A 14,246-nucleotide genomic window follows, 5' to 3' on the forward strand; every position below is an offset into this window, starting at 1 on the left:
GGACCCCACATTGAGTTTCTTTCGTTCATTGTCCCCTGCTCGCTGGCATAGCAGGGGACAACGGATGAAAGCCAGGTTCAGCACCACATGCAGGGGGAACAGTGGTTTACAGTAGCGCTGCTTCCCCGTGGCCGTCCGTGAGCCCAGAGGACAGTGTACACCATGTTTGGTGGACCCTGTGTCTGGATACAAATGGACATGTCAGGGTGTTTTGCACACAGACACACGGTCCGTGAAAACACGCTGCCATCTGCATAGACCCATTCATTTGAATGGGTCTACGTGTGTCAGTGTCTCCGGTACATGAGAAAACTGTCACTACACGTACCGGAGGCACTAACGTGTGAAACCGGCCCAACAGTGAGTACACTGTTTAGACCATGCTGCTGGCATGGCAACAGGTCACCACCATAGCTGGCAAACCTGGAAGTGACCATTTGACAACGTTGGTGGCGGGTGCCAATAATAATGGAGTGCCTGCAGCTCCCTGCCTTCTGAATGTTGTGATCGATATTAATTGCAGCATTTAGGAGGGTTAAACAACTGTGGAAGGTGCAGTCATGGCCACTGGCTGTGACACCAGTGGCTCGGCTATCACCTAAGCAGAGCTCCTGTGCCCACACGATTGCCAGGATGTACCAGTACATAAAAGGTGTCAGGAAGGGGGGGTTAAAAGCTGGATACAGGCTTACAATAAACACAGCAACTGAGTCAAGAATGCTTGGATGTCTAACAAAAGCCCACACAAACAAGACCCAAGAGAAAAACAAAGTGAGCAAATACCCTGCAGTAAATAAATATCAACAGTGCATGAAAATATAGGTACTTGTTCAATTTATTTTTTTCCCCTCTCTCAAGCATGCACCGTAAGATGTAATGTCTACTTAGCAATTTTACACCCAGAACTAGTTTTGCTAAATACTCAGCTTATATTCAAAAGAACTAGTAGCATATGCAGCATACAAAAGTTATTTTTATCAAAACTCCAAAAAGCAGCCCAGTAAATGACATTACTGGAATCAGGATCTGTCCCGACTCCCTATCATACCACTCAAATTGAGTGGCAGAAAGCAAATTATACACATTTGTTTTTATGGTGTTGATTGCAAGCTTCATAAAGCCCCCAACTGTCATAGGAACGCATTAGTTCCCCACGATCACCTTCTTCCTCAGGAAACCTGCCACCTCCATCATTACCTTCGTAAAGATACGAGGGACTGAGGATAGGCCGAATGGTAGACATGTAAACTGGAAATGGATTGATCCCTGATGTTCCAGTGCAAACCTCAAACTAGTGGTGATCTGGGTGCATTGGCATAAGATAGTATGCATCTTTTAGATCCAACATCTAACATGCACATGGCAGAGTGCTTCCCTATCAACTGAATGCTTGATTTTATGGTTTCCATTTTGAATTTTTTGTACCGGACCCATTGATATTGGGGTTTTAGGTTTATAAGGGTAAGATATTTGCCCGAAGGCTTTTTTTAATGGAGAAATGGGAGGAGTAGTGACACTGACCCACCTCAGAATTAGGCTGCCGTCACTAGCAGTATTTGGTCAGTATTTTACATCAGTATTTGTAAGCCAAAACCAGGAGTGGAACAAATAGAGCAAAAGTATAATAGAAACATATGCCCCACTTCTGCATTTATCACCCACTCCTGGTTTTGGCTTACAAATACTGATGGAAAATACTGACCAAATGCTGCTAGTGTGACGGCAGCCTTAGAAGCAGTCGATCCAGTACCCATTTCAGAGCGGTTCCTGACATCCGCCCAGAGTCTTTTTGAAGCGGAGAGGGACCCGTACCCTTCCCCTATTGTCCGCAGGATCCACTGGATTGCAGTTTTCTAGGAAAATGGCAGACCATTACAGACAGTCTCCCTCCTACCTTCCTGGCTTAAAAGATCTCCCTTGTGGGCCAGAAGTAAACTGGGTGGATATCTACCTCTGCCCCCCTTAGGGGTAATTCCGCCTTCCCTTTAAAAAAAAAAAAAAAAATTGGGCCTGTGGGACTGACGGGGCCTACAAAAGGAATCGAATTTTCTTTTGGGAATCCCTTCTTGTCAGAGGCCCTCTCAAAAATGTAATCTAGCACGGGACCGAGGACATGTGTGCCCGAGAATGGAATGGAGCAGTTTTTGAATGGCTGTCCCCAAACCACATTTTAAGTTAGATGGCCCGCCACCCCGAGTTAGATAGTACATTACTCATAACTGCGAACCTTACAGATTCAGCTGAAGCATCCGCCAAAAATTCTGACGCCATTTTCGGCATAGGGAGGGACTCTAACAACCTCTCTAGGGGTGTTAGATTTCAATTGGGAGTTTAGCTCATCTGTCCAGATACACATGGACATGGCTACTGAGGTGGTGGATATATTAGCCTTAATGACGACTGCCGAATACTCCCAACTCCTCCTTAATAGTTACTTTGCCTTCCTGTCTATAGCAATCCACAGGCAGGAAGAATCTGCAAATGGTATGGAGGTCTTTTTTTGCGACCTTGGTGAAAGATGTCCACTTTTGGGATTTCATTTCATACCTTGATTTCCTCCAGATCAAAGGGGAGATGGGCTTTAAAATCTCTGGGAATGACCAGATGTTTGTGTTTTCCCATTCTTCCAGGATCACTGCCTTAATATACACTCACTGGCCACTTTATTAGGTACACCTGTCCAACTTCTTGTTAACACTTAATTTCTAATCAGCCAATCACATGGCGGCAACTCAGTGCATTTAGGCATGTCGACATGGTCAAGACAATCTCCTGCAGTTCAAACCGAGCATCAGTATGGGGAAGAAAGGTGATTTGAGTGCCTTTGAACGTGGCATGGTTGTTGGTGCCAGAAGGGCTGGTCTGAGTATTTCAGAAACTGCTGATCTACTGGGATTTTCACGCACAACCATCTCTAGGGTTTACAGAGAATGGTCCGAAAAAGAAAAAAAATCCAGTGAGCGGCAGTTCTGTGGGCGGAAATGCCTTGTTGATGCCAGAGGTCAGAGGAGAATGGGCAGACTGGTTCGAGCTGATAGAAAGGCAACAGTGACTCAAATCGCCACCCGTTACAACCAAGGTAGGCCTAAGAGCATCTCTGAACGCACAGTGCGTCGAACTTTGAGGCAGATGGGCTACAGCAGCAGAAGACCACACCGGGTACCACTCCTTTCAGCTAAGAACAGGAAACTGAGGCTACAATTTGTACAAGCTCATCGAAATTGGACAGTAGAAGATTGGAAAAACGTTGCTTGGTCTGATGAGTCTCGATTTCTGCTGCGACATTCGGATGGTAGGGTCAGAATTTGGCGTAAACATGAAAGCATGGATCCATCCTGCCTTGTATGGAGCATCTTTGGGATGTGCAGCCGACAAATCTGCGGCAACTGTGTGATGCCATCATGTCAATATGGACCAAAATCTCTGAGGAATGCTTCCAGCACCTTGTTGAATCTATGCCACGAAGAATTGAGGCAGTTCTGAAGGCAAAAGGGGGTCCAACCCGTTACTAGCATGGTGTACCTAATAAAGTGGCCGGTGAGTGTATATGTTAGTTGACCGGTAATAATATTCGAGTCCTCAGCCCTCCAAACATTTCATCCTGAATCGTGAGGTGCCTGAGCCTCCTTGACCTTCATGGTAGCTCTTACAGCCCTCAACAGATCATCCATATTTTCAGAGTATTTTCTCATTTTTCCTCTCCTCCGAAGGCATCTGGGAAATACCTTCTTCCTCCCCTTCAACATCCTCTGACTAGTATGAGTATGCCTCCTCTATCTCCCATCTGGCTCTCTTTTGACGGGAGGAGATATCGCCCACATCTCTCATAGGAAAGACGCTTGCTAATCATTCAAGAACTTCACTATACACTCCGCGCCCAACTGCTTTTTATATTACTCTGCGAGTTTCATATTGCATGTCGGGCATTTTCTCTGTCTTTTCTGGGAAGAGGAGCCCGATCCTAAGGGAGTCCCTCGGTCCTATTTAGAAGATGGGAAATTCATGCTCTTTTAACTAAAGTGGTTCACACCATGAAACGGATCAAAAAGGACATTATTGGGGTTTTACTTACACTGGCCAAGGATTGCTTGGCTGGTGCTCTGAGCATGCAGGATCAACAACCATGGTTCAGATAGAGCAGTGTGGTGTGCACAGTTAGTACCCATTTATAGGGTCTTACCTTGTCCAGATGGCCTTCATATTACCCCTATAGCCTTTTCTTGCATTCCTGCTGGAACGCACCTGAAGTCCTGACCTGAAGGAGCTGAGAGCCCACTGGAGAGGGAAGCGGCAAAGTTGGGAGCTCCATTGACAGGCTGAAGGACCCCTGCCCAGTGAGGCATCAGACTCTGAGCCTCTTGACAGCAGGAAGGGAAGAGAGCAGTCCCCTCTGAGCTCCTCCGGTAAGTTCTTCAAGCTCCTCTTGCTATGCTCTGTCCTGCTAGGGACAGGAAAAAACACTGAGGATTAGGTGGAAGGGGGGCTTTTAACCTCTCGTATCTCCTGTCCCTAGAGGATGAGTAGGACCACCTACTGTCATAAAGGACGTCCTGGGAAAAAAAAAAAAAAAGCCCGTGAGCACTTTCTACTGCCCACAATTCTTTTAGTTTTGACAACTGACCCCTTTTGTAGAGTTGCAGATTGACCAAGAGCTCCGAATTCTCAGATACCCCATACCACACTCCTCTCCCTCTGCCGTAAAGCACAGCACAGCGGTGACGTCACCGCTGTGCTCTGCTTTTACTTTACGGCCGGCGCTCACAGTCAGTGCGGGAAGCAGACAGCCAGGGACCTGACGGACATCAGAAGGTGAGTATGTACTGTTTTTTTTTACATTTACAATGTTAACCATCGGGTTACTAAGCGCGGCCCAGCGCTTAGTAACCCGATGTTACCCGGGGACTTCGGCATCGTTGGTCGCTGGAGAGCTGTGTGACAGCTCTCCAGCGACCACACAGCGACGCTGCAGCGATCGGCATCGTTGTCGATATCGCTGCAGCGTCACTTAATGTGACGGTACCTTTAGAGTTCTCCTAAAAATGCTGCAACTCCTTGTAACAATGGCAAGTTAACCAGAATCTTATGCTTTAGCCTCTCTTCTACTTGTAGCTAGATTAGGGAACGGGTGGTACAGGTTTTGGCAATTGCCGCTCTCAAACCCCCTGTTACAGCTTCTCATGTGTGTGACAGGTACGGACTGGGGCTGAAATTCAGTCCTGGCATTTGAAATCTCATAGGCCCATGTTGTCCCCGTCCCCATAAGTCATATGGATTATATTACCCTGGATGGAGGAAAGGAAGACTTTCTACAAGACCAATATTTCTAATGATACCAGTGACCAGCTGGGGTAAGTGACGGAGTCAGCGACTTTGTGCTCCATCACAACTTTTAACAGTATGGGTATCTTGAGAACACCAATTCTGTTAACGTAGCAGACAAGGCAGCCCAAGACCAGACAGGCCCTTCTGGCATTTGCCAGTCCGGCCCTGGTGTCTGATATCCATCTGCTTTTTTATCCAGCGGGTCTTAGCACCCCAGAATCCTCAAAGGGTAGAGCCGACATTTTGAAGACAAATACCGCCCCATTAATCCTATGAACTTTGTCCCATACCTCTGAAACATCCTTTTAAAGAGAAGATCTCCTTTAAGACAAGGGTAAAGCACTAGATTTTTCAGGTCTTTACCATTCCCGGCAATAAAGGCCTGGATTTTCCCATTTACAGCAAGAACGAAAACTCCAACACATGTATAGCTTTATCCTTTTGCAACAATTGGAAAGATTGTGGTGCTAATGCTCAAAAGTATAATGAAAGCAGAAAGCAGCGCTGACCAATCCTATAAAATTGGAAGTCCTTTATTTTTTCAAATAGTCAAGCTACTGGCAGTCAATCAGGAGGCAAGTAGGTGACGTCACCATGCCCATCCCATGACATCCACTACTGTGTTTTGGGAAATTTAAGTGTGTGAAGAATGCCAGAATGGGGGAAGGGAATTATAGCATGGGGCATTAGAGAATGGCAGCCAGAACTGAGGACGTCATTACAGGATGGGGACATGTACCAATATATGGTCGTTGTGTGGTGGTATTTATCCCCTTTATGTGGGTTATTTGTTTTTGGAATAACAGGCTTGTCCTGTAACAAGATGGTGATTTTTTTTTTGTAACTATGACTACAATTTACAAGAATTACATAGAAAATTATTTAATTGTAGAATTTTCAGTGCAATTACATATTATTTAATGGGGAAGGTGGTAAAAGTTTCCCTGCAGGATCTAGAATGCTACAGGAGCCTATACATCTAGCCAACATGCTGGTGCAGACCCATGTCCAAATTCTGAATCAGGGACCATAGCAGTTTAGTTAGAATTATAAATAAAATAAAAAATTCCTACACTTATTTATAAAAATAAAAAGCACAAAAGTTCCCCCCCCCAAGGATATTAGGGAAAGTGTTTTGTTCTTGTGTGCTAATCTCCTAGTTCAATAGCTACAATTCAGACTTTCTCCTGTGCTTCAGCAATTCACTGATGTCATCCTGAGCCAGCCAGATTGAACTGGTCACAAACTTGACAGAAGCTAAATGGGTTTAAAGTTTGCACTGAAGCAGCAGTGTGCAATTACACGGGAAAGGAATCCGCAGCAGGGGGACAAGCGTCTCATGGAGGGAGACAGCAGGAAGATACAACAATTAGCAGCGCAGACCAAAAATAATGTGTCCACTATAAACACTAAGAAAGAAAAAACCCACACACCAAGACGGCAAAACAATCACTGCCATTTATATTCTTCATGATGCAGATGGGGGAATCAGAGCGGTCAGCCCCCTCTATGTACTTCTGGTAATTTAGCCTCTCCTAATCTAAACATGTCCAAAGCATCACGTGAAACCAGTATGAAGATATAAAGGGAGCATTAGAATGTAATAGGTTTCAGGAAAACAAAAAAAATAAAGTCCCAGCAATTATACAATAGGAAAGTCCATAAATACCAGCTGTGAGGGATGGGGACACTACCGGGTGCACGGCCTGCTGGGGATATTCAGTGCAGAAACTCCGTGTAATCCAGGATGCAGCAGGAACAGACAAAGCACTGTTGGTGGCCAGCAGCCCCACCGCCAGCCCAGCTAATCTAGATGTGTGGTTTAATTGCTAAGCAACAGTGATCTGAGATTTAATATGGAAGGAATATCAATACTTGCTTCTGCAATCTTCACAGAACTTATCTTTAACACTTCAAAATACAATATAGGTCAATTAGAGTGCTTAATTTTTATAGAAAGTGTAAATAAAGGACCTGAAGTTTACATACAAAGAACTATACTCAGCTTAATGAAATTTCATTCTGTGCATGACCGATTGCACACTGGCCAATATGATTGTTAGTAAGAAAAAACACCCCACACATTTCAAAACATCTTAAAAGTATTCAGCATCAATTCTGAAAGCCACACTTGGATGCCTTACCAATTAGTGAGGCTATTAATGGTTGTCTGAGGAATGTTCTGCCACACTAAATGTACATGGACACACAAATCAAGATCTGCTGCTGGCAGCTTGCTTTGCAATTGCTGACCAGATCCCAGATGTGCTCAATGGGAAACAAGTCCAGAAACATTGCAGACCCTGGTAGGTTTGAGCCACGTGAGCTCCTCAGAGATCGCTGTGTTGAAAGACGGCTTCTGGGATACTTGGAGAAGTGGTGGTACCAATGGTCCCACTATTAAATCAATGCAGATCTGAGCTGTTGGTGCACGTGGAATGAAGATTAGAGGGGTCCGATTCCCATACATATTATGCCACTCCACACCATTATCCCATGAGTAGGACCGATGAAACGTTTCAACCCATAAGGGCATTGCCCACATAATTACATCAGTGTTTCATTTACCTTAAGCCACTGCTTTCAATAACCATTATGGTGTAGAGCAAGATGACAATTAAGATCTACCCTCTTCAGTGATGGAGTACCACTTTTGTCCAGAATGCAATGATAGTCATGAAGCAATGATTGGTCTTGGGCAGCACCATTGAGAGGCCTTCACAAGTTAGCATCAAAGTCACCTAGGAGCAGTTTTTCAACAAGAGAATACCACAGGTAAGCAGCCTGCGTGACCTAAAGAGTCTCTGGACTTGTCTCCCATCGAGCACATATGGGATGTCATCGGCAATTGCAAATAACTGCTAGCATCTTGACGATTTGAATTCCCAAATGCATCAGAAAATTCCTCAGGCAACCATCAACAACCAGATTGCCATCATGCCAAGGTGTGCAAGTATGTGTACTTGGTGGCACTCATACTCAACGACATGCAAACATCTTACTTTGTTCATTCACATCTATTGATCCTATGATTATTCCCCATATCAAATGTTGTGACCATAGAGTTGTAGATTTATAATATAAAGACCATGAACGGACCTCATCCTCAGGACCTGCGGAAGGTGAGCAATAGCTGTGATTGCTACTTTATAGTTCTGAACCCCTATGGTCACAGAGTTTGTAACCAGACAACCCCTTAATGTTTGTTTTAGTTCATTTGGCACTTTACTCCAGAGAGGAGCCTCTGTTTCTCAACTGTACCACATGACTGGCACTAGACTACCCAGATCCTACACCATATGAATCGGAAGTCAATAGGAACGTACACAAGTGACTGACATCCAGGCCACAGACTGTATGATTTGGGTAGGTGGCTGGCATGGCAGAGCTGAGAAATGGAATGAAGAGCGGCTCGGAAATCAGAATTCTTTTGCCAGTTGCTTAAGTTAACTTCATCACCATTTTCTGGCTGTGCATCACAATCTGACCATAAACTGGTCAACACTCATTTACCATCATAGGCAGATTAAAATTATCAGTGACCAAGTGGAGCACTCTTCCAAACAAGGAAAAAAAAAATAATTTTTTTTCAGCTACCTGTTGCAAAGCATAATAACAAATCAGTGTCACAAGCAGATCAGACCAGATTCATGGGAGAGGTAGCTAGATAAAGGAGACTAGAGGCGTTTCCTCAGATCTGCCCTAAAAACAGTTCTAACACGCACATCCAGCAAAGTGTGCCTGAGGTCATCTCACTCGCCAACGGTCATAAAACGGGAGATTCAGGATTCAACTTACAGACTTGATCATCCATCTTCAGGGATCTGGTCAGGCGAATGCTTGATGGAACAGTTTGATCAATTAGCTCATCGATGCTCTGAAGGATAATAATAATTTTTATGTAGCGCTAATATATTCCGCACATCATCATCATCACTGTCCCCAATGGGGAATTATTTTTTTTTAAATAAGAAGCAGTGTCACGCAGTTGTACCTGCCTGCACATGGAGGGGGGGGCTGCTGTATATATATATATATATATATATATATATATATATATATATACATACATACATATTATATATTATAATAATAACGTTCTAAAGACTACAAGCCTCCTCACAACAGCAACCAGTCTCATGACAGGTGGAGGCAACTCTAGGGAACCTGTTGGGACGTTGGTTACTGGGAGATGATACTATACATCTATGGGGTAGAGAGTGATAGGCGCCCACAACGGTGCAGCTGCAGACAAAGGCTCAGGAGTTTATGGTGGGCACAGATGCTGGCACTCACCTCCATGCCAAGAGTTTGGAGCATCTCCCTCTTCTCCTTGTCTCCGGGCCCAATGTGTCTCTCTGCGAAGTCATCGTGCCTGGGGAAGAGCAGCTCGATCTGCCTCTGTTTGCTGGGGGCTGAGCTGAGCGCTGCGGTGACCCTGCTGCTGCTGCTGCTGCCCCTAGAAGCCCCCTGGATGTGGTGCCAGGCGGCTCTCCTGCTCCCCCCCAGCGCTCTGCACAGCAGCCCCCAGGATCGTGTGCAGCCCTGCATGGTGCCCACTTGCACTGTGATGGCCGGAGCCCGCGTGTCCCTGGGATGAGCCCCGCACGGCGCCTGCTCCCACTCGTGGAGAAAGTTGCTGCGTGCCGATCACCTGCACATCACTTTGTCCTGATGTACCAGCCGGAGCCGCCACGCCCCCTCGTTATGTCCTTCCCCACCAATCACGTCCCTGAGTGCGGCTGACGTGCGGCCAAGCCCCCGGCTCGGGCGATGAGTGCATGGCTTGCATAACGCCCCTCAGGCTTCCCCTCAGCAAGCACGGGCTGCTGCTGCTGCACGGACACCGGGGACGGCCCACTCCCACAATAGGACACACAGGACAACTCCCCACTCGGGACTCTGCTCCTCCTCAGCTGCCACCTGCGGTCTGTCCTCAGTCATCCGGATTTTACCAAATAAGAAGTTTTCATGCTCCAACTGGAGAACCCTAATAATCTGTGTCCTGTGATCAGGGCAGTTTCTAGCCCAAAAATGACACAGGGCGAGAGTAGGAAATTTCTCCCCCCCCCCCCCCCCCCCCCCCGGCACCGAAAATAATAAACATTATTTTTGTGGGCTTGAGTAATAAATAGAGAGCAGGCTTGTATCTTCCCTTTTTTTAATAAATTATAATTTGCCTTTAACTTATATAGAACTTGGGGAAAAGGGACAAGTATGCTAATTATTAACGGTGAGAACAAAGTTGTAGGTAAATAATATCTATTAATTATTTTGGAAACAGATCCTAAAAATTGTAGGTTGCAGATTTATGAGAAACTGACTCTTCTAGATTTAGCCGCTGCAAAAGCATTAATAGCTTCCGAATAATTCAGCTTTTCTGCCAGTTCATTTTCTATTGATAAAATAGCAAGAGATGATAACCTCTCATCTGTCATTGTGGTACGAAGATATGTTTTTATCAGCTTCAGTTTGCTAAAGCTTCTCTCACTGCTTGCAACTGTAATCGGAATAGTTAGTAATATCCTCATGGCAATCCATATGTTTTTAAACAGGTCATGAGAGTGCGTGTAATTTATGTGCTTCAAAACCTCCAGTGGTGTTATAGAAGAATTTGAAATCATTGGCTGAATATGTTTTAATTCTTCCAGCAATTCATTGCCGTCAATGTCACATTGTAGTTTGTCTACCTCTGCAGTATGGCTTAGCATATTTTCCAACGATTTGCACATATTTTTAAGTTGTTCTTTTTCTGGCAAATCTTTAATGTTGTATAGAAAGCCCCAACATTTATTATGCTCAGACAGTTGTGAGAAACGCCTCTCCAGTGATGCAACCATGTTATCTACAAGAGGGTAGAAAACAGAAATCTTAAAATGTTGCTCTGCATCTGTAATTAACTCATCCTGACTTTCATAGTCAAACAATTTTTTTTTTTTACTGGGCCTTTTATTTATTGTAAATTTAGCTTCGATGCCCAAGTCTGTAGCCATTTCAGTGGCCACGGTCTTTGCAGATTCATAGCCAGAATCACGATATTCTTTTACAAATATGGTACACTTCTTCAACAAATCGTTGCATCGAGTCATCTCCATATTTTTTGACTGCATAGATTTACTTACGATTTGTACCTGAAATAAAAGGTCATACCATACTACCAGTGTGATTAGAAAGGCAAAGTCTTCCAACATCACTGACAGTGACTTTGCTTCAGAAGCAAGAGTGGGATCATCAACCTTTTGCTCCAAATCTAGGAGAGCCTCGTGAATTTCCGGATATTGGGGCTGCTGGGAAGGGAAGGACTAATCCATAGGCAGGGGGTGGGCATTTTTGCTATACTGCTACCACTGTCAGACTAGACTGCAGCCTGTCCTGTCCAGCATTGAAATTGGCAACAGCCAGGCAGCCTAGTCTGACAGTGATAGTGTGTGTGCTTAGCTCTTTGATCACTGTCTCAGGGAGCGCCCGTGCTCAGCCGAGAGCGCGGCGCCCCTGCACAGTATATTGGGACAGGTGAACGGCACGGTATATTGGGGGCAGGTGAACAGCACGGTATATTGGGGGTATGTGAATGGCACCGTATATTGGGGGCAGGTGAACGGCATGGTATATTAGGGCAGGTGAATGGCACAGTGTATTGGGGGGCAGGTGAATGGCACGGTATATTGGGGCAGGTGAATGGCACGGTATACTGGGGGCAGGTGAATGGCACAGTATATTGGGGCACGTGAATGGCACAGTATATTAGGGCAGGTGAACGGCACGGTATATTGGGGGCATGTGAATGGCACAGTATATTGGGGGCATGTGAATGGCACAGTATATTAGGGCAGGTGAACGGCACGGTATATTGGGGGCATGTGAATGGCACAGTATATTGGGGCAGGTGAACGGCACGGTATATTGGGGGCAGGTGAACGGCACGGTATATTGGGGCAGGTGAATGGCACGGTATATTGGGGGCAAGTGAATGGCACAGTATATTGGGGCAGGTGAATGGCACAGTATATTAGGGCAGGTGAACGGCACGGTATATTGGGGGCATGTGAATGGCACAGTATATTGGGGCAGGTGAACGGCACGGTATATTGGGGGCAGGTGAACGGCACGGTATATTGGGGGCAGGTGAACGGCACGGTATATTGGGGCAGGTGAATGGCACAGTAATTTGGGGGGCAGGTGAACAGCAAGGTATATTGGGGGCAGGTGAACGGCACGGTATATTGGGGGCAAGTGAATGGTACAGTATATTGGGGGGCATGTGAATGGCATAGTATATCGGGGCAGTCACTTTTGAGAGAAGAGGCAGATAACTGGGGCATGTCGCTGTCACTGACACCTTTGCATTGTCGCCTGGTGCCAAGTAGAAATCAGCAGGAGCTAAATGTTTCCACATACCAGCGCGGAGCGGAGGTGAGTGGCGGCGCCGAGGTGGCCGCAACCATTATGTGCGGTGCGGGGGGGGGGGCGCGGCGACGCGAGGCGATGATCTGACCGCTCAGCTGTCAGATTTGCAGCTGAAGGTACCTTCACACGAAACGACATCGCTAGCGATCCGTGACGTTGCAGCGTCCTCGCTAGCGATATCGTTTCGTTTGACACGCAGCAGCGATCAGAATCCTGCTGTGATGTCGCTGGTCGCTGAATAAAGTCCAGAACTTTATTTGGTCGTCCGATCGCTGTGTATCGTTGTGTTTGACACCAAAAGCAACGATACCAGCGATATTTTACACTGGTAACCAGGGTAAACATCGGGTAACTAAGCGCAGGGCCGCGCTTAGTAACCCGATGTTTACCCTGGTTACCAGCGTAAAAGTAAAAAAAACAAACAGTACATACTCACATGCGTCCTCCAGCGTCTGCTTCATCACACTGACTGAGCTCCGGTCCCTAAAGTGAAAGTGAAAGCACAGCGGTGACGACACCGCTGTGCTGTTAGGGCCGGAGCTCAGTCAGTGCAGGAAGCAGAGGCTGGGAGACGCGCAGGTGAGTATGTACTGTTTGTTTTTTTTACTTTTACGCTGGTAACCAGGGTAAACATCGGGTCACTAAGCGCGGCCCTGCGCTTAGCAACCCGATGTTTACCCTGGTTACCCGGGGACCTCGGCATCGTTGGTCGCTGGAGAGCGGTCTGTGTGACAGCTCTCCAGCGATCAAACAGCGACGCTGCAGCGATCGGCATCGTTGTCGCTATCGCTGCAGCGTCGCTTCGTGTGAAGGTACCTTGAGTTCGGGCAGGGCGCGCCCGCGCTCAGCACTGAGCGCGGCATCCGCGCCCCTGACAGCCCTTAAACAGCAGCAGCAGCGGGCAGGGGACCACCGGGGCCCGAGGCCTCTCCTGCGCCCCCCGGCCCCACGGCGCCCCGTGTGGCCGCCCTGCCCGCCCTGTTGAAGAAACGGCCCTGCCTGTGATGCACTGAGGCGATTGCTCCATAGCAGAGCCTCGCCCGACAGGCCGGCGCCGTAAGCCAACAGTCATGGCTGGGGGTCTCTGGCCCTGTTCCCACAAGGAGTAGTTGGTGCAGTTAACCTAAAAAAAACTGCAGCAAAGTGGGATTTATAGAATCTCCTGCCCTCTGCGGTGCAGTTCTGAAATCTGCAACATGTCAAGTTCTATTGTGTAAATGTCCATTTCATTTGAGGATTTTCCCTATAGCCTTTAACCCCTTCCAACAGTAGCCACTTTTCATTTAGACGGTGTTACGGAACCCCCCCAGCACCCAGAATATGTTGTGCAGTCATATGTATGTATAATAGGTTCCATGTGAGATGCATGCCCCTGGTGCATCAGTCCACAGGCTGCGCCCCTGGGCAGAGGGGACAAGATATTCTCCTTCTGACCTCCCCCACCTTTGTAATTCCCACAGTAAATATCGACAGTAGTGATGGGTAGTTCATGAGTGAGTAGTTCAAAATGAACTAAT

General features: G+C 46.6%; 1 protein-coding gene across 1 annotated transcript in view; it reads right to left on the minus strand.

Moving 5' to 3' along the window:
- GLDC (glycine decarboxylase) overlaps window positions 1–10,031 on the minus strand; it is a 71,954-nt gene extending 61,923 nt beyond the window's left edge. The window contains exons 1-2 of the mRNA XM_077249184.1: window positions 9,619–10,031; window positions 9,121–9,199 (exon numbers count right to left, since the gene is read on the minus strand). Of these exons, the coding sequence (XP_077105299.1) occupies window positions 9,121–9,199; window positions 9,619–9,873 (334 nt within the window). The 5' untranslated portion in view covers window positions 9,874–10,031. The remainder of the gene's footprint in view (window positions 1–9,120; window positions 9,200–9,618) is intronic.
- Between the last annotated feature and the right edge of the window lie 4,215 nt (window positions 10,032–14,246).

This window comes from Ranitomeya variabilis, chromosome 1 (assembly GCF_051348905.1).
Source record: "Ranitomeya variabilis isolate aRanVar5 chromosome 1, aRanVar5.hap1, whole genome shotgun sequence".
Taxonomy (NCBI): domain Eukaryota; kingdom Metazoa; phylum Chordata; class Amphibia; order Anura; family Dendrobatidae; genus Ranitomeya; species Ranitomeya variabilis.